Source organism: Carassius auratus, chromosome 21 (assembly GCF_003368295.1).
Source record: "Carassius auratus strain Wakin chromosome 21, ASM336829v1, whole genome shotgun sequence".
In the NCBI taxonomy this organism is placed as follows: Eukaryota; Metazoa; Chordata; class Actinopteri; order Cypriniformes; family Cyprinidae; genus Carassius; species Carassius auratus.
In genome coordinates this window covers 23,975,006-24,001,919 of record NC_039263.1, presented here as the reverse complement: position 1 = coordinate 24,001,919, position 26,914 = coordinate 23,975,006, and the positions used below count along the sequence as shown (strand labels likewise).

The 26,914-nt window shown below is 38.7% G+C and overlaps 1 protein-coding gene across 2 annotated transcripts; it reads left to right on the top strand.

The window, feature by feature from the left end:
• The first annotated feature begins 1,539 nt into the window (after positions 1-1,539).
• Positions 1,540-22,275, top strand: LOC113039039 (probable helicase senataxin). Of its 2 annotated transcripts, XM_026196908.1 has the most exons (25): positions 1,541-1,725; positions 4,774-4,977; positions 6,228-6,435; positions 7,002-7,111; positions 7,193-7,412; positions 8,006-8,116; positions 8,190-8,364; positions 9,166-9,259; positions 9,366-12,653; positions 13,940-14,036; positions 14,178-14,351; positions 14,429-14,652; positions 15,563-15,715; positions 15,841-15,997; positions 16,097-16,198; positions 16,275-16,387; positions 16,472-16,543; positions 16,619-16,768; positions 16,998-17,105; positions 17,760-17,935; positions 19,504-19,596; positions 19,691-19,852; positions 20,506-20,601; positions 20,685-20,772; positions 20,866-22,275. In XM_026196908.1, the coding sequence occupies exons 2-25, from the start codon at positions 4,783-4,785 to the stop codon at positions 21,364-21,366; spliced, it is 6,867 nt and encodes a 2,288-aa protein (XP_026052693.1). In that variant the 5' UTR covers positions 1,541-1,725; positions 4,774-4,782; the 3' UTR covers positions 21,367-22,275. The 2 variants fall into 2 exon arrangements, with proteins under 2 accessions (XP_026052694.1, XP_026052693.1); XM_026196909.1 differs by lacking the exons at positions 19,504-19,596; positions 19,691-19,852; positions 20,506-20,601; positions 20,685-20,772; positions 20,866-22,275 and adding an exon at positions 18,047-18,453 and having other exon boundaries at positions 1,540-1,725.
• The last annotated feature ends 4,639 nt before the right edge of the window (positions 22,276-26,914 follow it).

The following is a 26,914-nucleotide window of genomic DNA, read 5'->3' as shown; positions in this document are numbered from 1 at the left end:
CTGTTGCATTTATTTGGATGTTGATTTTGGGTTTTGTAGCTAAATTTATTTATTAATGTAATTTATTTTTTTGTTATTTAACCATTTTTTAACACATCTATGGACTGTGTTTTATTAGCTATAATTAATTCTTGAATGTTATTTAAAATTATTGAAGTACAAATGCTTTCATTTTAAATAACACAATTATGTTCATTTCAATATTGCATTTTGGGGGAAATCTTAAATCAACTTGATATCATTTAAAACTATTATTTAAACCTAAGCTAAAATCAAATCAAATTCAGAACTATGTTAATGCCACATAATATATATTTTTTTAAGTGACACTTGTCAATAATTATAATTTACACCATTCAATTTTAAAAAAGATTTGTTAAATTATATGCTCTATAAGCTTCTACTTGAAAAAATACTGTATAATTATCTTCCTCCTGCGCGCAATGATTATTGCTCAGCTTTAACCTGTTAAATGTCACTATTACATATTTAAAACTAATATCTTAATCTGAACCTAAAGTAATCTTCACAAACTATGTATTTTTGGAAAGCTTAAAGACTGTAGTTTTGATATTTGGTGACTGATTGAAATATTTTACAGAGCAACTGTAATTTATTAATATGCAAGAAGAGTACTCATCAGAGTCAGAGAGTGCGTTCTGACCTTAACATTTTTAAATAGTGATGCATAGATGAAATCATGAAAATTAGAAAAAATCTTTAAAAAAAATCATGGAGAGTGTTTAAAGGTAGTATCCATTGTATTTTTTGAGAAAAAAAGACTAAAAGTGTTTTGAATATATTGAAAAAACAATAGATTAACCTTTTTTAATGCGTTGTGAACTATTAACGCAAGTCCAAGGTTCTCGTAGCATGTCTTTTATGTTTTTTGAGGTTGAATTGAAATCAAATACTGCCATACTGACCCTTAATACTTCTGATTGTGATGTCTGCTTCATAAATATTGAAAGAAGTATGTAAAAACATGTTTCAGATCACTCGAACCATTTATGGAAATTTATGGAAGCTCCCTTGCTAATGGGGTTTGATTGTCATCTAGTGGAAAAGCTTGGTACTACGCCCAAACAAAAATACACTGAAAGCTCATTTTTTTAAATATATCAACCTCAAATTTGGAACATAGCTTGTTCAGAATTTTTGCTTTGATTTTCTAGTAGTTTCAGAGTAAAACATGTTTTGTAAAATACATATTTATATAAAATATAAATATTTAAACTATAATATTTTATATTTTCATAAACGTAAACTTCCATAACTTTTTTTATTATATAATCTTTATAATTTTTCATTTCCACAATAATCTGCCAAGTGTCTGCTTTAAAAAGAGACCAGCCTTAAGTCTGTGCGCCCAAAAGCATTCAAAATTTATAACAGTTTAAGTTGGAAATGTCATTTTCACCTCAATGCTCAAAAAGTTAAAATGTTAAAAACACGTGTCTTAACCATAACGCAATCCCTTTTATGTTTCGCCGATCCCGCGCTGTGATCTTGCGCAGGCGCTATGGACAGTCCCGCCCCCGTCATGACGTCACCAGCACCGCGACTCGGCGGCAGGCGTGTTTTCAGAGTAGAGCAGAATCGAGCGAAAGAGACTATGTAGAGTACACTCTTGAGTGGGCTTAAGGTATTTACAACCGTGTCAGTGTGGATTTGAGATGAAACAGCGCTGAAAGACTCAAAGTGTCCTCCGTTGGAGCTTCGCGGGTAACTCGTTTGTTGTTCTTTGGTTGCGTTTGAATGAATTTCTCATGTTTACATTTGACTTCTTGTGGTTTGCAAACGAGGTTTCCTCTTCCCCTGCAGGGACCCCAGTCTAAACTTTATAGCTTCGTGAGGCCTCGAGTTAAGAAGTAAATGTTGTGTTTTGCATGTGTAAATGTGACGACTTTTTGTTTTTAGTGGAAATTTGGCAGTTTTCTGACGCTTATACTTTCTTGATAGTGTGGACAATATAAATATGTGTGAAAATTAAATGATATTATTGTTAATGTTGGTCAGTGAGTGCATGTTGGCTCTCTGTTGTTGACTCTGGGATGCTTTATTTTGTGTTCATTAGAACCGAGATCACCCACTGTGCTTTACCTGATAAGTTTCGTTTCTTCTGTTCAGATGATTCAAGTGTTAAGGCAACCAAAAGATTTCCTTAGCCCCCTATCTGACTATAAGAAATACAGTTTCTCAACATTAAAAAACAACAACTGGAGGTTATGTTCGTGCAGAAAACAATATGTACTTGCAGCTGAATGCTATGATAGTTTATGCACCCTTGTTATGCTGTATGCATAATATAATCTTTGTGCAAACATACAATGGGGCTGCAGAACAGGCATCTCCTTGACCTTGGTTTGTATACTTATCAGATACAGATTTAGATGGGAACACCTTTGTCTCCTCTTCTGGCTGTATTAAACACCCCCCCCCCCCACACACACACACATTACTGTGAACTCACACCTGGGGAAGTTGGCAGCCCTTTGTTGCGGCACACGAAGAGCAATTTGGGGGTTGGTTTCTTGCTCAACAGCAGCTCAGTCATGGTACTGAACGGAAGAGAGCATCATTCATTCACTTCTGTTTTGTTTAAAGCGCTATCTTCCCTCACATATATATTTCCTTCCGTTACCGAGACTTGAACCCTTGACCTTTGGATTACAAGACCCAATCTAATCATTGGGCCAAACCTGCCCTTATGGTTACTGTACTTGGATTCGTTTAAAATTTTTTTATGCTCTGATTTATTAGTTTACTCTTTCATTCTCTTCTATCTTTTTCATTCTTATATATGTATGTATTACACACAAAGACTCACTATCCGTCAAAGGTTTGGGATCAGTAAGACTTGTAATGTTTTTCTTTTTTTTAAAAGAAGTCACTTCTGTTCATCAAGGCTGCTTGTATGATCAAAAATACAGGGAAAAAAATATTGTACATATCTAAAGTGTATACACCGTTTTCTCAGTTTTGGGGCAAATCCGGTTGTCTCGGTTATCAATGTGCTTCCGCTGAAATGTTCATAAAATTATACTATAGAAACTAGAGGTCGACCGATTTTGCGGATACCGATAGTTAGGTTGGACCACACTGGCCGATACCGATTAATTAACCGATATTAGTAGTAATAATAATAATAGTAATAGAAATTTTTGAAAAGAACACACTTTAATGACGAACAACAATACTTGAAATATCTTTAAATATATACACAAAGGCTAGTAAAAGTTTTGTTTACTCGCCAGATTGAGATATTTATATGTTTGTAAAAAGTTTTTTTAATATCTTAAAGTACACTCAACATTAGTCTGTAAAGCATTATAATATTCAAGTATTATTTAATAATAGAGCTTTAGTCATTAGAAATAAACTTATCTAATTCTGATCTTATCTAAACTTATCTAATCTGATTATCTAATCAAAATAAAAGAGCAGCGCTGAGTCTTGGAGAACTCACCGGTATCACACACACTCTGGACGCATTGCGTTCAACTCAAGCAGCGGTCTAAACATTTTATTTAATCACCAAATGGACACAAGCTTACTTCTAGAATGAACTATGAGCCATAGATAAGTTTGAAGTTCGGTGTTTAAAAAAACCGAGCAATCAGAAAGGGAGTTTTATATTATTGCTCTATAAAAAATGAAACCTACAGACTTTATTGGAGCCACAGAAAGACAAACGTTTTGATGAAAATGCTCAATATACAATTCATTATGTACATTAACAATGATTTGGGATGAATATAATATAATTTTATTTGAAAACTATGTGAATGGCCCTCTGAGGTGCGGCAGGATTTTCTGTCTGAAGTTTCTTGCTCTGTTCAGTGTGCAGTATCACGTGTCTAAACAAACAGCATGGGACGTCTGAGATTTCAGCCACTAGAGGCTGCTCTCGCACTGTATAATGAAAACAGACCCTCCTCAGCAGCTCCAGCAACAGATGCAACCCGGAAAACTATCGGCATGGATTTTTGCCGATAACCGATAATTCCAGCAATCAACTATCGGTGCCGATTAATGGTAACACCGGTCGACCTATAATAGAAACAGTATATTTAAGGTGAATATTGAGATTGCAGTAGTTCTGTATTGTTAAGGAACAATCCTTCTTAAGCCAAGCTGATGCCTCCGAACTAGTTGTGATGAAAGCAAACTGCGGGATCTGCAACGACTGGGTCCAAAGTTGCCCTGATACAATAAGCCGACGCTTGACACCTGACAGCCAAGTACCACGTCTGTTCTGCATTTTTCCCCTGCACTGGTTCACCAGCTGAACAGCCAATCAGAATGATCAGATGGCTCGACTGACCAACAAACTCCAAACTCTTAAAGAGACAGTTCACCCTAAAAATGAATTGTCATTAACTCACCCTCAACTCTTTCAAACCTGTATGAGTGTTTCTTAAATGGAAGCTAAAGAGGATATTTTGAAGAATCACAGGTATCCACACTGTGGAAGTCAATGGCAGACAGCTACTGTTTGCTTTAGAAAACTCTTCATAATATCATATTTTGCATTCTTCGGAAGAAAGAAACTCCTACAAGTTTGGAACAACTTGATTTAATTATCGTATGAGTAAATGATCGTTTTTGGGTGAAGTGTCCATTTAATTCACTGTTATTTCTGAAATCTATTGTATTTTTGTACTCAACAAGCTAAAAAGATGCTTGAAAGCCTTTTGGAGAATGAGGAGAGAAGTGCTGTAGAATCACATTGGAGGCTTTAAGGATGTGTCTGTATCTGTGTGTGCGCAGGTGATCGTGATGGAGAAGTGTCTGTGGTGCACCACCTCCCTGGAGGCGGAGGGTGATGCAGCGATAGTCGCCATGCTGCGTCGCTACAGCTCAGGACGTCTGTCTGAGAGAGAGATGGACTCTCTGAACGAAGACCTCGGCTGCTGTCTGGAGTGTGTGGTGGAGTACCATCGAGCCAGAGACAAGGTCCCTCATCTGCACAAGGTACACAAACACTCTGAGCAAAAGTCTACCAAAGTTACACAAGTGCTTTCTGAAGACTGTACAGTGCACAGACTGTTTAATACAGTTTGGAGGTGGTATAAATCAACCTCGACTTTCTTACTGGGGTGTGAGGGCAGGCATATTTTTGTCTGTCCTTACAAAAAGCAGCCTAAACTCATACTACATACTGTATGTAGAAAATTTGTATTAATCAAAATATGATTTTAGGACAATCACTGTGAATATAGCCATTTGTGTATCAAGTTAAAGTACTATTGTTATTTTAGAAAGCCCTAACACTTGCACTCTCTATTCATTTTCTAACTGCATTTTTTCTTTAATATAAATAAATAGAAAAAGCTCCCTAACACTAGCTTTCCCTGTTCTTTTTTGTTCTATCTACTATTCTAAAGAAAAAAAACACAAATGACTGTTGATCTCAGAATGTTGTTGTTGGAACCTTTTTCACTGATAACATTGTGAATTCTTGCAGAAACTGCCTTCTCTTCTTTGCGAGTAACACTCAACAACATCTGACCATCTTGCTTGCAATTTACACTTACATTTATAAAGCAATGATTTTTCTTTCCAGTTGTTCTCCTCCTTTATCACACCAGTGCTCCCTAATTCTTCTGTCACGATCACCTCACTAATTGTAACATCCAGGAGCAAATACATCTTTAAAATTGTATCGCAAATTGATTTATTCAGTGTATTCTGTGCTTCTTTTTTTATCTAAAGAATGTTGAAGGGCATGTGAAATAAAGGAGTAACTGAGGTAGTGACTGCAAAGAGATTTCAAACCACTAGGCATAATACATTTGCTGAGTTTGTATATGGTTTAAGCCTCATACACTAGGATCACACACTTCCAAGTTGTCTAGATCACAACAAACTTGCACAGAAATGCATGCCATAAGTGCTTAATCTGAAATGCTTAAATGTATGCTGCAGAATTGTATTTAACAAAAGCTATGGAAGTAAGCAAAATAACTTTGATTCGGCTTATGCATTTTCTGAAAAACAGAAGACCTTTTTTCACCAGGTTTCTTCTCTGCATGTCTCTCTCTAGCTTACTTCCTAATGAAGTTGTCTAATGAAACTGGCATTGTTTAACAAGTTTTCTTTGCTTTTTGACTAATTGCTTTTGATTTTGTCATTTGCATTGGATAAAATAATCTGCTAAATGTGTAAATGTTGTGTACTTTGAGCTTGCATGTGTCCAGACACTAATTCTTGCTTTCATGCAGCGTTTGTGGGAAATGGAGAAGGCTCGACTCGTGCGTTTGTTGGGAACCATCCTGGACAAGGAGCTGGAGGAGGACGATATCTTTATTATCGAAGATGATCGCGTGGAGCCGGTGACGAAGATCTTGCCTGCAGAATTTCACGACCGTCTCCGTTCTCCTCTGTTTGAAGTTCTGAAGTATCCGTACTTACTTTGCTACCGTGATCTGTGTAAGTCACGTCCTTCCAGTTGGTGTAGTGGGTGGTAAAAAAATCAGAAAACTGGAAGGTTACTGATTGATTGATTGAAATATTTTCATCTATCTCATAGAAGACACTTTTAGAAGTGAATTAGGAGATCTTTAAAAACAAACCAAAAGCAAAATCCCACTATTAAAGAAGTTAGTTAGTTGTGAGAAGCAAGGGGAGTAACGTGTATAAAAGCCTGAGCTAAATGCTGATTGGACGGTGCCTGATAATGTTTTGTAAAGTATGAGAATGTAAGCTTGGAAAGAGCCCAATTCAGATGGTCAGCTGGCATCTCGGCTTTGTTGTTTAGTCCCTTTACCATATTCGTTTTCCTCTATTCTATTCCTAGTCCTCTGGTAATAAAGGTGCCAAAGAGCTAGCCATGTGGTTCCACATTATTAAATGTTGATTATGGAGTAAATTATCACTCAAGGGAAATAGTTGTGGTATAAATGATCAACGGTAGAAATACACAGCAATCAGACACAACCAAAGCTTACTATAACATAAGTGTGATTTTAGTGCTTTTCTCTTTTCTTTCTCTGCAGGTGATTTGGTGGTAAAGGCCTTGTGTAAGTTGCAGGATATGAAGCAGTCTTTGACTGTGTTTGAGAAGTATCAAGGAATATATCTGTTTCTCGTTCATCCCAACGAGCAGGTAATTCAGTCAAAAAAGCCATATCGTGTTAGGCTGCTCCTCTTCTGGTGATCTTGTTCTTACTCCACCTTTCCACTCCAGGTGCGCCGCTGGGCAATCGATACAGCAAAGACCATGAAGAGTGTGGATAGGGACTCCTACTATGACCTTCAAGAGATTTTCTCCTGCATGTTCAATGTCATCGAACCTGGAATATCTTTGGACTTTCCAGATGTGGATCAAGAGTCTTATTCAAGGGGCACCATAAAAACGCTCCCCTCTCACCTCTATGACTCGCAAAACAAGAAGAACTGCTGGCTAGGTGTGATTATTAGTTTCTCCAAATCCTTTTTCTGATGCCCGTTCCTTTTGTAACTTGTACAGTTTGAGATATTTTGGTTTCTCGCTCTTGCTAGACAGCAGTCATTCCTGCTGTTAGGTTTCTGATCCTCTGCTCTTGACAAAGATATCATCAACGTGCAATTAACTCTTTTCCGGCCAGTATTTTTTCTGACACCCCAAAGTTTGCACTGTCCTTAATGGGTTTGACATTTTATTTGCCATTATTATTTTGATGCATAATAGCACCCCTACCAGTGGAAAAAAACAAACCAAAAATCTATGGATTGTCATAAAATTCAGTCAATGGCAGGGAAAGGAGTTTATATAGAAACTGGATCTTTGAAAGAAATGAATGGGATTAAAATTCAGGGGGATTGATGGATTGCTCTAGTGTCTATATACTGTAAAATAAGTGTTACACAGTGCCCTATTCAGTGCATGTTAATCTGGAAACTTTCTGTATTGCACTTAGAGTGTCTGTTTGACTTGGAATTGGCAAATAGTTCTCATTTTTCAATCCCTTGATGAGTGTGATGTCACCTTTTTGAAGTTAATCTCTTTTGTGCCCTACAGGTATCTGTATGTTACTAACGCAGCTCAGCGCGGAGGCAATGGACTCTCTGTTCATGGGACAGTTTAACATCCCGCTTTGCATACTCCGCACAATGGATGGGTTGAAAAATGGTATGTCATCATGAACTTTTCATGATTTGATGAGATAACAATAGATTAAAAGTGGTCCACTTGTGTATTTCAGAGGATAACCCAGCTTCTGACCCATTCTGGCCAGCCCTCCACTGTTTTATGGTAATTCTGGACCGACTTGGTTCTAAGATCTGGGGTCAGGTTGACCCTAATACAGCGTTCCAGACAATCACCGGAGCTGCCAGCTATGTTGCGGAAATTAGAAACATCCGGCAAAAGACCATGGGGTAAGAAAGTCTTGAATTTATTGAAAAGATTTGTTGCCATGCTGAATTGTAACCATTGCATAGGAAAATGCAGTAATTCAACAATGCAGTACACTCACTGCAATGATTCTCATTATGGATCTGCCTTAAACGTAAATAGTCAACAAAAGCCAGTCACTACTTTGTTTCAAATGCATTGAGGTGCTTCGTTATTCTGCTATTATAGTTGTATATTTAACTGTGTGTGCTCATGTGATGAGCTGCCATTTAGAGAAAATGTGGTGATTTTGTTCCGACGTGATAAACTGAGGTCTCTTTTGTGCTGTTATCATGTGAGAACATATAGGTTGGGGCAAAAAGTGGACCAACAGTAGAAGCATATAGGCCTATGCAATGTATTGCATTAAAACCCCAAGATATTGGGAGGGATTCTTCACAGGGATGGCAGAATCCATGCAAATGTAAACACATAATTAAAATGTATCACTATTCCCAGATATCCTTAATAAAATTAAATTAAAAAAATTTAAATGTAATGATTCCATTTCATAAACATTACTCCTGGATGTTAAAGATTACATCTATAATAGCACTTTAACAGTGAAGATCAGCACATAGTATAAAAAAAAGTTATTTTTCATTTCTGATTCCGTGAACCTGGCCATTATTTGACAAAGAAAATGGTTCAAGTGGTGCCATTTGGACCATTAATGGCTGCTGTGAAAGGCCATGCTTGGCGGAACTTTTGTTAGCAGAAAGTTCTTGGTAATGTAGGGTTTTCTGAGAAGTTATTTAATCAATTACATTTTTTTTTATGCACAGCGGTATGTTTAAAGTGGAACCTGAATATGATGACAATATGGTGACCTGCAGTCAGATGGTGTACAACTGTTATGCCTCAGAAAAACCAAACCATGTAAGGCTTCTGTTTTGACACTGCATTCTCTTCATGCAACAAACATTTCCTGCACTCTTTATTAGAAAAAAGCTGAATACTATTTTTCCTTTTGTTCTTTATGTAGGCATCTGGTTTGTCGTCCAACAGTGGGGTTTCAAGCAACTATATGATCTATGAGGATATGCAGTCCCTGGTCACAGTGCTTGATTCTGAAATGGGCCAGAGCATGCGTGTATACGGAAGCACTTTTCTGTGGTTCATTCCATTTGTTCGTTCCATAATGGAACTTTCAGAGCTCAATGCTTCCTATATTAGTGAAGTCATCCACTATCTTTGTGATAAGATACGAGAAAATCGGCACATGCTAACCGGACAGACGATTGTGTACGATAAAGTGTCCGAGTTATTCACTCGTATCCTTATTCAAATTGTTGAGCTACACTCTACTGAAGGACGGATGGGTATACTTTCTCGCTGTGCCCACAAGTGGGTTGGGGAGATTGTCTTGTGCATCATCCAATCAGATGAAACACATGGACCACCAGACAGGATGGGTGGGATTCACGGAGTCAGTTCAACCTCATACAACCTTGGGATAGTTCGAAAACTGCCTGCATCTGGAGGAGGCATTGGTGCTATAATTTCTGACTGCGTGACACTGATTCGACGGCTACTGAAAGACGGGAAAAGGAGATCTGTCCCAAGCGCGGCCCACTTTTTGAGTTTGCTGAACAATCAGTTGCGTGGAGTTACAAACAAACGATGGGATTTAACACGTTCTGAATCTGATGAGCTTCAGAAGTGTTTGTTAAGAGTTGTCCGGTCAATGCCAGAAAGATCTACTTCTTCACCTTCTGTTGTTCCACCACCATGTGGACCATCAGTGGAGGCAACTACAAACAATGTTATTTCCAGAAATTCTGTGGCAACCCTAAATCAGCAACCATATGAGCACCAAGAGGCAGGTCCAAGCAGAGCAGGAGATGAATCTAGTTTTATCAAAAAGGAGTCAATTTGGAATTATAAAAATTGGGACTTGGATGAGGATTTCTGCAGCGGTCTTGAGGTTATCATAAAGGCTAAGAAGGAAACCCTTGACCCAGTGTCAATTTCACAACTGAGTCCAGTTGTTCAGTTGGAACGCGTTAAACCAGATATAAACCAGTCCTTAAAATCAGCTAAAGAGGCATGTGGTTTTGGAGCTGCTGAGGATGAGGAGGATGACGATGAACCCCTTGATATCAAACTGGTTCGTCTGACAAAATCAATCCACAATGTTGAATCTGGCGACTCCGAAGATAACAATAATGCTGTTGAAAAAATTGGTAACAGGTTCATGGGTGCTTCAAAGGAAAATGTGGAGTCTAGTACCATTGTTATCTCTGATGATGATTCTGATAATGATGAAAGGCCAAATGACATCCTGAGGTCTCCAAAAGTTTGTGTCCTGTCTGAGAGCCCCGGTCGTGATTATGATGATCTCAGTGAATCACAGGTCTTTGAGTTTGAGACCCAGCAATATGTGGCATCTGCCTGGGATGATTCTGGTTTTGATGCATCAGACTTGACAAAGAAGCCCGAATCAGACCAACTACTCAAACCACAGGTGGATGAAACTCCTCGTGAAGCATCTCCATCAAGTTCAGAGACCGAACTTATTCCAGATGAAGACATTGAGAGGGCTTGTCAGCAAGCAGAAGATAAGATCCGAGAACAGCAGCAGCCACAAGAGCCAGTGGATTCATTTGCAACTTCACTGTCCAAAGCATCCAGTACTGCAGAGAGCTGGGATAAATTTGCCAAACCAAAACCGGTTAAAAGCACAAAAACAACTCCATCTGAAAAGAAACAGCCTAAAAAGCCATTGATAATTGATGCCCTTGCTCAAAAAAGCAGACGCCACTCCTGGAAACGCAGCTCAACATCTCAGGATGTAGAGGAACCATCCTCTTCAACTACTCTATGCTCACCTTCCTCTTCATCCTGCAGCTCTGTTTCCTCTCCTTATTTTTCTGCCCCCAGTTCAAGTAATACCCCTAAGATAGTTCCCCCAAAGAAGGTGCGTAAGGTTGCTGAGCCAGAATCCACAGCAGAGCGTTTGGGATTAAAAAAGAAGGAGAGGAAAGCATTTGATCTTTCTCAACGCTCGCTTGATGGTGTTGCTAAACTGAGGTGCCATGGTCAGAAAGTGCAGGTAGAACCACAACAGAAGAAAAGGCGAGTGAATCGAGCCAATAAGTCTTCTCCACAGAATCATATCGTAAAAAGCAACAAGAAACTTCTGGGATCACAAGATATTCAGTTTTTCAGGCTTAGTCGTGAGAAGCAGGCAAATCAGAGGCCAGCAACAGGAGTCATCACATCAACATTAGCTCCCAAACCAGCAGATATCAATCAGCCAGGTGAAATGCACTTACCGAAACCTACATTTGCAAGCAGTGAGGCTGGTGATATCTTTCCTTGTCCTCAGCCAGATTCCAGCTTTCAGCGGGATAATGAAAATGCTGCATCAGGAACCAATTCTGCAGGAGATGGGGCTGGAAATAATAAGTGTGTAGAACCGGAGTACTTCCAAGCCAGTGAGACTGCTGATGCCAACATGGAAAACGAAAAACCTGCTCAGGAGGATGATGAAGAATGGATGTTCCTCACTCAGATGGAACCCACCGACATGGAACTGTGCTCTCAAATGGAGCAGTTTGAGGAAGAAAATGGTGAAGAACTCTTTCTTACCCAGAGAGACCCTATAGACATGGACATTGATACAGGCAGTGAGTCAGATGCCCCAGGGCCAACCTTGACCCCTAAACCTATTCAGACTCCTATTGGTGGAAATGATGATCATTTGTTTGTGAAGCCTGGCATGTCACCTATATCTCAGAAAAAGGCCAAACCTTCTACCACAAAAATATACACCCCCAGCTCCCGCAGTGCCTCGCTTGTCCTTGAAATGGAAAAAGAAGCCAAGCCTCCTCCTGCTGCGAATGTTGCTAAAGCGAAGATTCCCCGACTGCCCCCAGCAGTGCCACCTCCAAAAACATTTCAACCTCTCCATCCTCCACAACTCCCAATGCAACTTCCTTCACGACACGCTCCATATGCTCCTGAGTTGGCCACTAGTTCTAGAAGAAGCTCCAACTCAGAGCCACCATCTTACAAGGTATACCAAAGACCCGAGGCTCCAGTTTACAATCCAGGACCCACAGTGGATCAAAGCCAGACGTTTGACCTTTCAATCTTGACCCAAGCAATCCTTAAATGGGAATATAGGATGCTTGACAATTACAAATCATTTGGGAGTCCACATGATCTGTGCCAACTACCGCTGCAGAAAGTGCCAGTTCAGTTTTCTAGCTACTTGGAGTACTTCAACACCTTGTACCCCCTGCTGCTAATTAATGCATTTGAAGAGGTGGGACTACATCTTATCTGTAATTCCTAAATACTTGGGTGTAATTAGGACTGAATCTTATACAATTAAAGGGTTCGTTTTTACCCAAAAATATAAATTATGTCATTAAATTACTCACCTGCACGTTGTTCCAAACTAGTAAGACATTTGTTCATCTTCAGGACACAGATTAAGATATTTTTTATTAGATCCAAGAGCTTGTTCTATTATTAAGGGCTACTGGAAAGGTATACATATTGCCTTACAAGATATATTTGAATGTGTTATACCCTATAACAGTAAAGTATTATTTTTTTGGATACAGACTCCAGGAATGGTTAAAAAGAGATACATTTCTAATAAATATATTATTGGTAGCCATTAAAAAAAAAATGGAACAATTAGCTTAGTACTGGGAAAAATGGATCAAATATGCAATGTCTCATAGACCTGATTTTATAAAAAATGTTATCACACATTTAGAGATGTACATATGTGCTAATGTGAGTGTAGACATAGGTGTGCTTATGTATGAGTGTATTCGGATGGGAAATGTGCATTTAACATAAGTGTAACGTTGTTTAAAAAAAGAAAGAAAGAAAGAAAGAAATCCAAGAGCTTTTCTGACCCTATATAGACCGCAACGAAAACGTTCAAGGCCCAGAAAAGTAGTAAGGACATTGTTAAAATAGTCCATGTGGCATCAGTGGTTCAACATTTAATTTTTATAAAGAATGTGAAAATACATTTATGTGCCCAAAGAAAACAAAAATAATGGCTTTATTCAACATTTTCTTTCTCTTCTGTGTCTTCAATGTGTGTTCACGAGAGTACCACGACCAATGCTTTTGTGTTCTACATCAGATCGCTGGCTTCTGCATCAGTAGCACCACACGCATGTATTGTGATACTCCCGTGAACGCACATTGAAGACTGCCATAAAAGAGATTTTTTTCTTTTTTTCTTCATGTACAAACTATTCTGGCAGCTTCATAAAATTCATATTAAACTACTGATATTAAATATGTTCTTATGACCTTTCTGGGTCTCGGACATGTCTGTTGAAGAGTCAGAAAGCTCTAGAATTTTATCAAAAATGTTAATATGTGTTCTGAAGATAAACGAATGACTTGCAGGTTTGGAACGACATGAGATTGAGAAATTAAAGACCGAATTTAAATTTCCGGGTGAACTATTTTTTAATTTGTTTGTTAACCTTTAATTTGTTTTTGTCCTGCTTCTACTACAAGGATAATAATTGGTCATTTAATACCAGTGTTAAGGTTAACCAATTACTTTTTGTACAGATGGCGAGTGAATGGCTCAAAGAGGGCAGAGTTAAGCTTAACCTAACATTTCAGGGAATAGAATACAGCAATCGCACAGCTAGTGCCAGCTTCACAGGTAAGTCCAGCCATGTTTGCCAGTTTACCTTCTGATGTTCAGTAAAGTTTATTCTGATATAGTTCAAATCTTTAATTGTTACTGTCGGGGAGCATCCGTTTTGACCAATTCATTAAGTCTTACTTTTTCTTTTTTTTGTAGCAAACATTTCTCAGGAAACTGATATGAAACAACTGTACCCAAAAGAAGATGACCTGGTGCTACTTTGGTTGCCTGACAACACTGGGTCATATGCCCATGATGAACCAAATTTCCATGAAACGCATCCTCATTTTGGTTATGTGTCTCGGTCCAATGTGTCCAACAGAAGTTCAGGTGTGTGACTTGTGCGGTCATTTAATAAGGTTTGTGTATGTTTATTTCCACAGTCTCATTACTCTGTCCCTCCTCAGGTTCCAGGCCAATTCTCAACTTGACGATTCAGACACGTAGTAATATATCTTCAGGGAATTCCCAACCTGTGCTCTGTGAAGTTATTGGATCATTGATCAGCATATTCCGGGAGTTCCGTGCACTGTGTTTGCTGCGGAATGGACCAATGTTGCGACCTCTACTTGCTCCACATGCATCTTTTTTCATGCACACTGTGGACAGCCCACCGGACCTGGATTTACCAGTGAGTTTGGGTTTATCTGAAGCAGTGGTTCCTAATCTTGGTCCAAGGGACTTTACAGCATTGCACATTTTGTATGTCTCCTTTTTTAATACACCTGAATTAAATCATTACTACTTGAGCAGAGAGTTCCAGGAAACAAATCTGACAGATAAGGGGTGCGAACCAAATGTGCAGTGCATAGCTATAAGCATTTTTTCCATATTCACCTACAATCCTGGACAACTATTTTTGTGCATGTGTAAGTCCAATAAGTGAAACAGATTTTGATCCCACGTTATAATTTTGCCCCTTTCTTTCCTGCACTCTCTTTACCTTTTTTCCTTCACTCTTTGGCTCTTCCTTCCTTCCTTGCTCCCTCCCTTGCTTCCTTGTTTTCTTTCTTCCTTCCTTCCTTCCTTGCTTCCTTCCTTCTGTCCTTCCTTCCTTGCTTCCTTCCTTCTGTCCTTCCTTCCTTGCTCCCTCCCTTTCTTCCTTCCTTGCTCCCTCCCTCCCTTGCTTCCTTTCTTCTGTCCTTCCTTCCTTGCTCCCTCCCTTTCTTCCTTCCTTGCTCCCTCCCTTAATTCCTTTCTTCCTTCCTTTATTCCTTGCTCCCTCCCTTGCTTCCTTGCTTCCTTCCTTCCTTCCTTCCTTCCTTCTTTCCTTCCTTGCTCCCTCCTTTGCTTCCTTGCTTCCATCCTTCCTTTCTCCCTACCTTGCTTCCTTCCTTCCTTCCTTCCTTGCTCCCTCCCTTAATTCCTTCCTTCCTTCCTTCCTTGCCCCCCCTTGCTTCCTTCCTTCTTTGCTACCTCCCTTAATTCCCTCTCTTGCTTGCTTTCTTTTTTCATTGCTTGCTTTCTTCCTTCCTTCCATTTGTCCTTGCTTGCTTGCTTTCTTCATTGCCTTCTTTCTTTTTTCTGTGCTTGCATTCCAGGAGTTCAACAGGGACCAAGCAAGAGCAATAGCTTGTGGTCTTGCCATGGTAAAGAGAACAGAGAAGACCCCAAAATTTCTCCTTATTCATGGTCCTCCAGGAACCGGGAAGAGTAAAACAATTGGTGGCCTGTTGTACAAACTACTATCTTCGGTATTTGTCTTGTTTTAGTTTTTTAGTCCGAATGTAACTTTATTCCTGCCTACTGTGAATGCTCTCAAGGACACCTTTATCTGCAACTGCAGCTGGGTTTATTTTGTGTGTGGTTATTTGGTCAGGGTATTAACAGTGCTGCTCCTTCGGGGAACATTCATGCCAAGTCTCGACGGACACGAGTTCTTCTCTGTGCTCCCTCTAATGCTGCCATTGACAGTCTGATGAAGAAGGTCATTTTGATATTTAAAGAGAAATGCCGAAACATCAACGCACCTCAAGGTTGTGAGCTTGTGCACACATTGACAACTTAAAAAAAAAGCATGCATGCATGCCATATACCGTCACATTAAAGCATGTCTGACACCACTTTTTGTACAGGTAACTGCGGGGATATAAACCTGGTACGATTGGGAAGTGAAAGAACCATCTCGAAGTCATTAAAACCTTTCAGCCTCGACCACCAGACTAAAGCTAGAGCACGTGAGAGAGAAATTCATGCATTTACAGTTCACGAGTAAACACATGTGATGTTAATGTATCAGGTGTTTGTGTGTAGAGCGAGCTCAGCAAACTGCAGAAGCTGACATACACAAACGCAAGGAGCAACTGGAACAAATCATTGAAAATCTCTCCCAGCGATGTGCAAAAGCCAATAAGGATTCTTTCGAGGTAATGCATCTACTCACACAAGTTTCTAAAAGACAGAATATAGATATCATTGATTTAGTGCTTTGTCAATGTGTTGGTTGACAGTTCAAGACGTTGATGGAGGAGAAGATGCAGCGCCTGAAAGAGAGAGAAGGACTGGGTCGGCAGATTAAAGAGGTAAACGGTCACATTTGTGTTTCACAATACTTGTAAAACTCCCACAAACAAACATACCTCTCGTCTCTTTCTTAGTGTCGCATGAGGCGACAGGAGAGTCAAGCTGTTGTGCTGCAAAACGCTCATGTGATCTGCTGCACGCTCAGCACCAGTGGAAGTATTGTCCTCGAGAATGCCTTCCGTCGCCTCGGACATGAACCATTCAGCTGCGTCATCATTGATGAGGTCCCAAAATCTAATTCTGTGAAATGTGTTTTTATTTGGTTGAATACAAAAGAACTATAATTACAATTGCACTTCTCATTTTTCAATGAATTGAATTTCTTATTACTGCTAGTGCAAAATATAACACAATGAAAGCAAATTAATTGTTTATATTATCATTTTATAAACGCACTAATACTCCTAACAACCATATTTAAAATCCTCTTTGTGTGTCTCTGCACTTTTGTAGGCTAGTCAGTCTAAAGAATCTGAGACTCTGATCCCCATGCTGTACCGAAGTCCTGCTGTAATCCTCGTCGGTGATCCCAACCAGCTTCCACCAACAGTTGTCTCTCAGGTAACCCACCATATTCGTCAATGAGTATTTGTATTACAAGCATGTCAATTTAAACACACAAATGGTTAGGATATTCTGTGTATTTTTAAATTTGTGTTGTAAATTATGCCATTAACCCTATTAACCATAACCCTGGTCATTCAGTGTTTTTATTTTTTCCCCCCTTATAATGCTAGTTAATGGACAAAAATACTATTGTTATTCACACAGTTTTTTTTTTTATACTTTATTTTAAGGAGTCCCTGTTACAGTGTAATTATACATTTTAAGGATTCCTGGTCAAATGACCAGCCTACAGTTATTATTATTAATATTTTTTCAAATAATGTATTCAATCAGGTTTTTTTTGGCACAGGTTTTGTATTTCTTTTTGGAACTGATTGGTTGTAGGCCTCATTGATCTGAACTGATATACATTTAAGTGAACATTTAAAACGATAACAATATATGTATGTGTATGTGTGTGTTCACTCCAACTGATGTGCATAAGCTCAGATAATTGAGACCTTTGATCAGTCTATATATATAAATAATATATAAATAGAAATTAGATTTTTTTTTTTAGAACAGCATAAGGGTTAAATATAAGTGACAGAACAAAATGAATCATTCATTTTGTGCATGATTTGAATTACATTTATTGTGTTTTAACAGAAAGCGAAGGAGTTTGGCTTCGACCAGTCTCTTATGGCAAGGTTATGCAAAAGTCTTTATATGTCAAACCCGCAACTCTCTCCAATCGTCCTGCTCGGCGTGCAGTACCGCATGCACCCGGACATCTGCGAATTCCCCTCCAAGTACATCTACAACAGCGCTCTCAAGGACGACTGGTACGCACCCAGCTGCTTGTTTGTTTGGAACGTTTACACTTGTGGCATGAGTAGAGAGGGAGAGAGAAGACCGTGTCCTGCAGTCAGACTCCTCATGTTTATGATGTGTAGGCAGGGGCAGTGCAGGCAGTATGATCAGGAGCAGACGACTATGACTAAGTCTGAATTGAGACTCCTCCGGTCACTGAGAGGACCGTGCGTGTGGTGAGTGCTCAACATAGCGAGCTGCTTACTGCAAACTAAACCATGGTCTGCAGATCTCAACAAACATGTTCCACTGACACTGATCGACTCCCATTTTGCTGTGAAGGTCTATTACTACCGAGAATTAAATGAAAATGCGACATAAATCACAGATGAAAGGTGTATTCAACAAGCCATGGATAAAAGACTTCAGTTATTCGTGTGCTTTATGTAAAGTAACGTGTGCTACAGGAAAGATTGAAAGGGATCTCTCGCACTTTTGATGCAGTTTCAGTCACAATCCACCTGTGATATTGTTATGCAACCTCTAAAGTCGTTGGCAGAACCCAGCTCTATTCGGTGATGGTGAGCTTTAGATGATTATTTCGTCTACTTTTTTGGTGTTAAAAAAATAAATAAATACTTGTATCTTGAAATAACATAAATTTTCTAGTTTTCACTTTCTGCAAGAACTGTTGTTTTAATTTAAGTTTCATTTTAAGTACCGTACTAAAATAATTAGTACTTTAAAATGTATATAAAAAATAAATCAACGAAAACATTATTTCAAATATAAACATCAAATGTTTTAACAAAATCTAAAATGGCATATAAATGATACTAAACTAACACTGGTCAGTTGAAAAGATGAAACCAATATTGTCTCTTGGTGTGACTAGGCCTTCAAATTTAACACTGTATTTTGTGAAATGGCTTCATGCTAATGCTGCTTGGTTTTTTGTTGTTGTTTTTATGTTTTGTCTGTGACTTCCGTGTTAATACACTCTTGTTCTAACAGTCACAAAAGCACAATTTAATTGTGCGAAAACTGTCCCCGTGCCATTTATCAGCAAGAATGTATATATTTAAGTATGCAGTTTTTTCAGAGTGTTTTTGTAGTCTGCCGGTTCTCTGAAGAAGCACACTCAGTCTGGGGTTTTTCTCTCAGAAGAAAAGACTTTATTTCAAGGAGATCTCCCGAATGTTATTTATGATCTCCTTATATACACTATATGGGGCGGTTCCACATAGTCAATCTTTTCCTTATGATTACACTTTTAATACCTCCCTAGAGAGAAAAGGCGCCCTGCTTGATTTATTCTAAAGAAAGGCCATATATACATGCCTGACCATATGTTTCTCATCAGTTTTGTACATTCCAGCACGTAGGCAAATTCCTTTCTGTACTTTACCTATAGGATTATAATGGAATAATAACTAGCAACAAAAATGGCTAGATTCACATTGATTATATACTTGATTGATTAAAATCTTACTAATAAAAATCTTCCACATATTTAGCTGGTAATTCATCTGCATTAGGAGGTGTGGCAAAAAAAAAAGTATAAATATGCACTTCTGATTTGTATCCTGTTGTCCCTCAGTGAGACAGCTCAGAAGCGCTGTTCCCTCAGCTGGCCCTTCAAGCCCTACAAAGTGTTCGACGTGACGGATGGGATAGAGAAGAAGGAGAGAGAGTAAGAAATGGAGGAATGTGGGTGGAATGGTGGGCTTAACTTTTTTTTTACTAGTGTCTGAACAGTTGATTTATTGTGTTTCTCGACTGGTCAGTTCATTTTCCAATCACAAAGAAGTCAAGCTGGTCTTGCTGCTGTTGAAGCTGCTGGGTGAGAAGCAGTCAGTGCGAGTGGGCGTCATCACACCCTACAACGCCCAGAAACAACGCATACTGGAAGCCATCAGGGGTTCAGGCATCGACAACAAGCATCTTCAGTGAGGGCCCCGTCTGCAACTTTAATTAAGATGTTTTTCATTGCAGATTGCCATAAGAAATAATAGTTAGAATTGAACTTTTGCATCTATGGTTCTATTTTTGAACTGTGAATTATTTTATATATATTAAAATTTATATATCTGATAACTACCTGTTTTTTTAAGAAATCCTTATGAAATATTGAGATATATATAAATATTACAATTTTAAAATAACTGTTTTTGTAACTTATTCCTGTCACGCAATTTGTCAGCTGCCATTAATCTGGTATTCAGTGTCACAACTGCTTTTTTATAAAAATATGAAATTCAGTACTAACACAAAATATTAACATTTTATTATCTTTGCAAAGTTTAAAGTAATAACTATTATTGATAAATGTGCAGCAAATCAGCCTATAAGAATGATTTTGAAGGATGAAGTGATGCTGAAAATGCAGCTTTGCATTTCAGGAATAAATTATATATAAATTAAATTGTAGCATTATTTCACAATATTATTGTTTTACTGTATTTTTCATCAAATAAATGCAACCTTGGTAAACATTAAGAGTAAACATTTCTTAAGAAAACAAAAATCATTATACAATCATAATATTCCAAACTTTTTCGACCGGTAGAGTGTGTATGAATAATGTGTAATTGTGTTTTAGGGTTGAAGTCAATACAGTGGATGGCTTTCAGGGCAGAGAAATGGACTGCATCATTGTGTCTTGTGTGAGAGCCAGCAGTGAAACAGGCTCCATTGGGTAAGTGTACACAGCATATATATCAATTATCTACAATGTTCAAGTTTCTGGTTCATATATTACCTTGCTTCTTACTTTTTAAGGTTTGTTGGAAATCGGCAGAGAATGAATGTAACCATCACCAGAGCCAAATTTAGTCTCTTTATTCTGGGACATTTACGCACACTCAGGGTAACATACACATTTATACATTTGTTTGTCTCGACCCAACATTAGAGGTGCTGTTGTCTATTTCTAAGTGCTTTTAATGATGCATTTCTGCAGGAACAAAGTGATTGGGGAGCATTGATTGAGGACGCTAGTATACGTAAAACGATCATCAAAACTATGCAAAAACAATTTGAAAGAGATGTCAGGCAGATTCTTAAACCAGAACGAGAGCCGCCGACCCGCAGTCTCTCTTATCCCCCAATTGGGATACCGAGCACTGTGACCTCACCTGTGACATATGCACCTGTGGAAACAGACCCTGCCCCTGCGCCCCACCTTCAACATGATACGAGCAGTGCGCCAATGCCACGGCTAATACCCTTGGAATGCCCTAATAACCCACGGATGAGCGACAGGCCCACAGACCCACGTTTTGCAGAGCGCCGGCCAATCAGAGAACAGGGACCAGACAGAGATGGGCGGGGCTTACCAGAGTCCCGCCGTTCTACAAACAGGGCTAATTCGTATGAAGCCGATTCTAGAAGTACTGGCCAATCTTCCAGATACTCTTCAAGACACAGCAGCTCTTCACCATCAAGACGACACAGGAGATAAATGAATTATCCCTGTTTTTATGTCATTAAAGCTTCACAGCAGTGCATTAAGGGAGAAATTTTTCCTTCGTGTCCTCTTCTCCATGTTTTGAGAACCCACTATTTACATGGGTCGTCGTTAAATGTCTTTTTCTCAGGCATTGGCTTTACAATTAGCTTGACAAATTAGTTTGATGGCAGTGCTTACTGCTTACCTTATCTCTTTCTAAGTGCGTTCTGCTGCTAAATGAACATTTGAAAAACAATTTTATGCATGAAGAGGGATGTTTTGTTCCGCACAACAGGTTTTGAGTTTTTGGACCTTGTGCTCATCTCCAAAAAACTATATATTGACTCAAAAACTGCACTTTCTAAAGCAGTTGGACGTGCTCAGAAATAACCATTTTTTGGTGTATAGTTTGCTGTATAGTTTGTCACTTATTTGAATGTAACACTGATTGAAAGAGTTTTGCAGGGATGGATTTGGTGTGCATGAATGCATTGCCGTTTGTGTTTCACTGGTTGTTTTATGCTGTCTTTTAACATTCTGGATTTCTGGAAACATACTGGATTATTTTTGACTGAGCCGACTGTTAGAATAGTTTTTTCAGGTAACTTTGATTATAGTCACTATTAGTCTGGAGGAGGAGTTAAAGAAGGTCAAAAACAGAACCAAAGTTATTGCTTAACATTTTCAATTCAGGTATAAATTGTCATGTTGTGTTTGATTTGTGAATGAGAGTTAAGTTTGTACAGTTAAAGTATACAAGCTGTGAGACTGAGAGATCGACCCACTATTGTGGCTTTTTCCCTTGAGTTTTATCTTTTGGTGCCACCAGTTTTACAAAAGTGTATGAAGAGGACTTTATTTTGTACAGATGCACTTTTTGTAGACCGGAAATTAAAAGAAGTTCCTTTTTTTCTTTTTTTACATTTCGGATTATTTTTTTTGTTTTTGTTTTTTTATAATGAGAATCAGTGCACAAATTGATTTTGCAGGTGAGCCACTATTATTCTTGTGATGTGAGTAGATCCACTGAATCATATCATGGTAGTCTGTTTTTACCCTCATTTAAAATGTATACAAATACTTGAAATTGGTGAATACTATGGCACATGGATGTTAATCAATCAGTGCCATTGCATATTTTGACCTACAACAGCGTCACCATCTGTACCATGGTACCACCACCCTTAAGGTTTGTTGTCTTTTTAATCAGTCAATTCTGATAGTCTTTCCTTAAAATACATAGGGGTCAACACCTCATCCCAATCTTTTAATATTTATTTGTAATGGGTGCAATAAGCCCCTCAAGACCATGGTTTTATTTTATTGGTGTAAAGTGACTTCTAAAATCTGTCATGGTCTCAAGTGGCTTATTGCTTTTTGTAAAATGACAACAACCATGTGATTAAGAGACACAAATGCATTATTAGTATTATTAATCTGAACGAACGGTTGTTTGGCCATGTGATATAGACAGGTAGTGGTCATTGTGTAAAATCTGAAGTCAAGGAGCTTCAATTTGCTTTTAGATTCTCAATACAGAGTATGTGTCTCAAAGTAAGAACTAACGTAACCTTAACTAAAATATTAAGTGTTCAATGGATTGTGCTGTTTTTCCAACATAAAGATTGCTGGAAAAAAACTGTTGTGAACACTGTATTTTGTCTAATATGACATGATTTAAGACTTTTATAATGTGCGTGCCACATAAAAAAAAACTATCCCTAAAACAACCTATAGTTTTCATCCATGTAAAATTCAATATGGCATCCTGATTAAGTCCCGCGTGAGCCTCTCCCGCACTTTCTCAGTGCCGCAGTTAACCCGCGCAAATCTCGCGCCATGAGGAGCTCCATCAACAACATCTCGCCTCATTGGTGACAGCCAGGTAAGGATCAAGTTTCCTGTAAACTTTGGCACTTTTTTTTAACTGCTGTAAAATTAAACCACTATTAATACATGTCGATACAGAAGCTCAACTTAGCCCTCACAGGCTAGATTTGAGTTGGCATAAAAAAGAAAGGACCCTAAAAATCAAGATATTAATTTTTTGTGTTATTGTGGGTGCTATTTTAACTAATATTAGCATAGAAGTTTGATATAAATTTTACCCAACAGTAAAAAAAAAAAAAGTTAAATTCATTAAACTGTCAATACACACAGCTGTGTGCATTTTAACTCTTTTTGCTGGTTCGCAAATGAAAATTTTAAAATAGTCATGAACGATTTGCCAGTTTTCAGTGATTCAATAAACTATTAATTTCTTGATTTATTTATGAGTGAATCAAATTTCACTGATGAACCAATCACCAGTCACTCTCGAGTCTATAATGATGACTGGAGGGATGACTCTGAAGATTTAGTACTTGGTGATTTGTTTGAATGGAGTGCTGATGTCCTCCATCCTCTCAACACCTAATTATAGTGTTGATGATGAAGTCCCGCAAGCTACAGTGTCTGCCATGTCCAGCTGTAGGGATTTTGGACTACCTGTAGCTTGTTTATTGACGAAGCAGGACAACCACCTAGAAGTGCGTTACAATAGTCCAGTCTAGAGGTCATGAATGCATGAACTAGCTTTTCTGCATCAGAAACAGATAACATGTTTCGTAGCTTGGCAATGTTTCTAAGATGGAAGAATGATGTTTTTGTAACATGGGAAATATTATTTTCAAAAGTTGCTGTCTAATATAACACCTAGATTCGTGACTGTAGAGGAAGTAAGTAGTCTACAAGATTCTGTGTACTGTTTTTTTGGTCCAATAAGTAATATCTCTGTCTTATGTGAATTAAATAGGAGAAAATTATTGGTCATCCAATCTTTACATTTTTAAAACACTCCGTTAGCTCAGATAATTTAGAAGTTGCATGTGGTCTCATTGAGATACAGTTGAATATCATCAGCATAACAGTAGAAACTAATCCTGTATTATGTAATCCGTATTTTCTAATAATGTTTATGATCCCTCAAAGCTGTGAAGTGGGTCTCAGACTCTGGTGATGAGTTGAGGGTCGTTCACACAGGATCCTGAGTGATTCAAGCTCTCGTGAAGCATCCAGAAATGGGATCCACTGTTGTGAATCAAATGGCATCAAATACTTTTATGCACAATAGTGAATATCTAGTTAAAATTCTGTTAATGGGAACAAAATCTCTTTTCCAGGCTCGAGAGTACTGGCCTCCTAAATATATCTGATGACCAGCCAGCACCCCAGGCAACCAGCGACAGTGTGGTCACTCAGGATCCTCTTCTTTGTATTGCTGTGTGGCGATTTCCCAAAAATACAAGACCTGGAAAAGATTAACAGTAACACCTCGGCCAAAGATGGCTTGTCAAAAGGTGAGATCTTCACTTCAGCCAAAGACAATTATAAATCTGAAGAATGCAGAGTAGAATTTAAAAAATAATCAGACATCTCTCTCTTCTTTCTGCATAGAATGCAAATTATTTGTCTCTGTCTTCAGTTTGACCTAAAGCAGCGGATTGAACTAGAGAAGCTCAGTCTCCATGACTGGTTTACAGTATGATGAGTCATTGATGTCACCGATCCTTCTTAAAGCTCCCAGAAATTCACAGAAGTGGAGAAGTGTTGAATGCATTGCTGCACAGATCTGAACCCTGTGTGTAACAATAAAGATAACTCTAGGAGAGGGAAGAAACACGTTTTTAATTAAATTGAGGGTAATGGTGGTAAAATGTGCAGTGTCTGTTGCACCACTAGGGGTCGCAATGTTTCTAGGTTTACACCAGTCTGCCATGCCCCAGTTTCAGGGCCAAGCAACTGTATATTATACTCCCTAAACCAGAACTGTGCAGTCCACCCAATGTGTGGCCAAAAACCTCAGTAGAAACCTTTAGAGATGCACACAGAAAAAAATGTAAGACTCAAATCTCAGCAGTTCAATTCATTTCAATCTTATATCATCCTGTAAAATGCAGTTTTTATTTGTGTTGTTAGAGGAGTTTTTATGGTGGAACCATGATAGAGAGATGGTATTTTTTTGTAAGTTTATTTTAAATGGTGTATGCCATTATTTAAATGCTACTGTTTAAAATCATTATGTGTTAAGTAGGGGTGTAACGGTTCACAAAATTCACGGTTCGGTTCGATACGATACACTGATGTCACGGTTCGGTTCGGTTCGGTTCGATACGTTTTAGATACAGCAAAATGTAAAAACATCTCAACTTTTCAGAATGCCGCAAGCGCACCGCGGGTCATGTGACAAGAACCAACCAATCAGCTTCATCCTTTCCCGTAACAACGTTGAGAGCTCAGCCAAGATGAAGGAACAGCTGATCATAGTTGTATATGGATTGCAATTTTGAAATAAATTCAGTAGCAGAGCTACTGCAAGCGATTTTTAGAGCTGCAAATCCATTTATCCTTCGCTGAAATTTCCGCGTCTCATGGAGAGAGCACGTCATTGTTGCTTAGCAAAGACAGACGCCTCAGGAGAAAGACGCGCTTAGCGTTTTCCACGCGTTTTTAGGAGCGATATGTGAACGGCCCCTAAATAAGGCGCTCGCTCACTCAGCACGCGCTGAAGGCTCGTTGCAAAATGTCTAATGCATTTAACAGACCAGAAATATAAGATCCTAAAATAACCAACAGGTCTGGTGTTTGGGTTGGATTCCCTGTAAGCTATAGTGTCTAAATGCTGCAGGGATAGTTTGCTGCGTGCATGTTTCTCCTTTTTTTCGTCTTTTCCCAGATAGTACTGACGCATATATCCCAGATATTCCCGCTGGTTTTTTTTTTATTTTTTTTATTCCCGCTGGTGTACCCTGTCATGTTGCAGATGCGACATACCGTTGTTTATTTATCCACCACTCTCTTGCCATCACCATTATAGCTTAAAGGGAATCCAAAGTGCACCCAAACACCAGACCTGTTGGTTATTGGGGGATCTTCTCATTTCTAGTCTGTTAAACGCATTGGCTATTTTGCAACGAGCCTTCAGCGCGTACTGAGTGAGCGAGCGCCTGCTGAGTAGCCTAACATAAACATATAAGATGGTGTTTTTTTTCTTCTTCGGGAGTGTCAGGGGCGTTGCCTGTTACGTTGTTTGGGTTATTGGGCTACCTTGTTGAACGCATATCATTATATTTCTTTCTCTCTCTTTTTTTTTTTTTTCAAATATAATTAATTACTCCAACGAACCGTTCGGTATACATAATGCGTACCGCGTACCGAACCGAAAGCGTCGTACCGAACGGTTCAATACGAATACGCGTATCGTTACACCCCTAGTGTTAAGGTAATTTAGCCACTCTCTTTCCCACGGTCACCTATTATGTCCTGTTTGTATGATTCTAATCATGTTTCTATCTAAAGGTGGTGAGAATGAAGCTGTGCACTAATAAAGACCCATCTTGACGTGCACTATTGATATTCTGAGGAAGGTAATCAATGCCCGCTGATCCTCAGGTGCAGGACACTCTACTGTGACGTGACGCAGCATTTTTCTCTCATCAGGAAGATGCCAGGTCAGCAAGGGCCTGGAAACTGGCTTTTGTTGTAATTTTACATTATTGGAGCAGCGTCCTGTTTGTTGTCT

What these genes read in the sequence shown, in the direction of transcription:
- LOC113039039 (XM_026196908.1), top strand. Translation starts at nt 4,783, where the DNA reads ATGGAGAAGTGTCTGTGGTGCACCACCTCCCTGGAGGCGGAGGGTGAT. An exon ending in TGGGTCGGCAGATTAAAGAG is followed by an intron (nt 16,544 to 16,618) that starts GTAAACGGTCAC and finishes TCTCTTTCTTAG; the next exon opens with TGTCGCATGAGGCGACAGGA. An exon ending in ATCGACAACAAGCATCTTCA is followed by an intron (nt 19,853 to 20,505) that starts GTGAGGGCCCCG and finishes ATTGTGTTTTAG; the next exon opens with GGTTGAAGTCAATACAGTGG.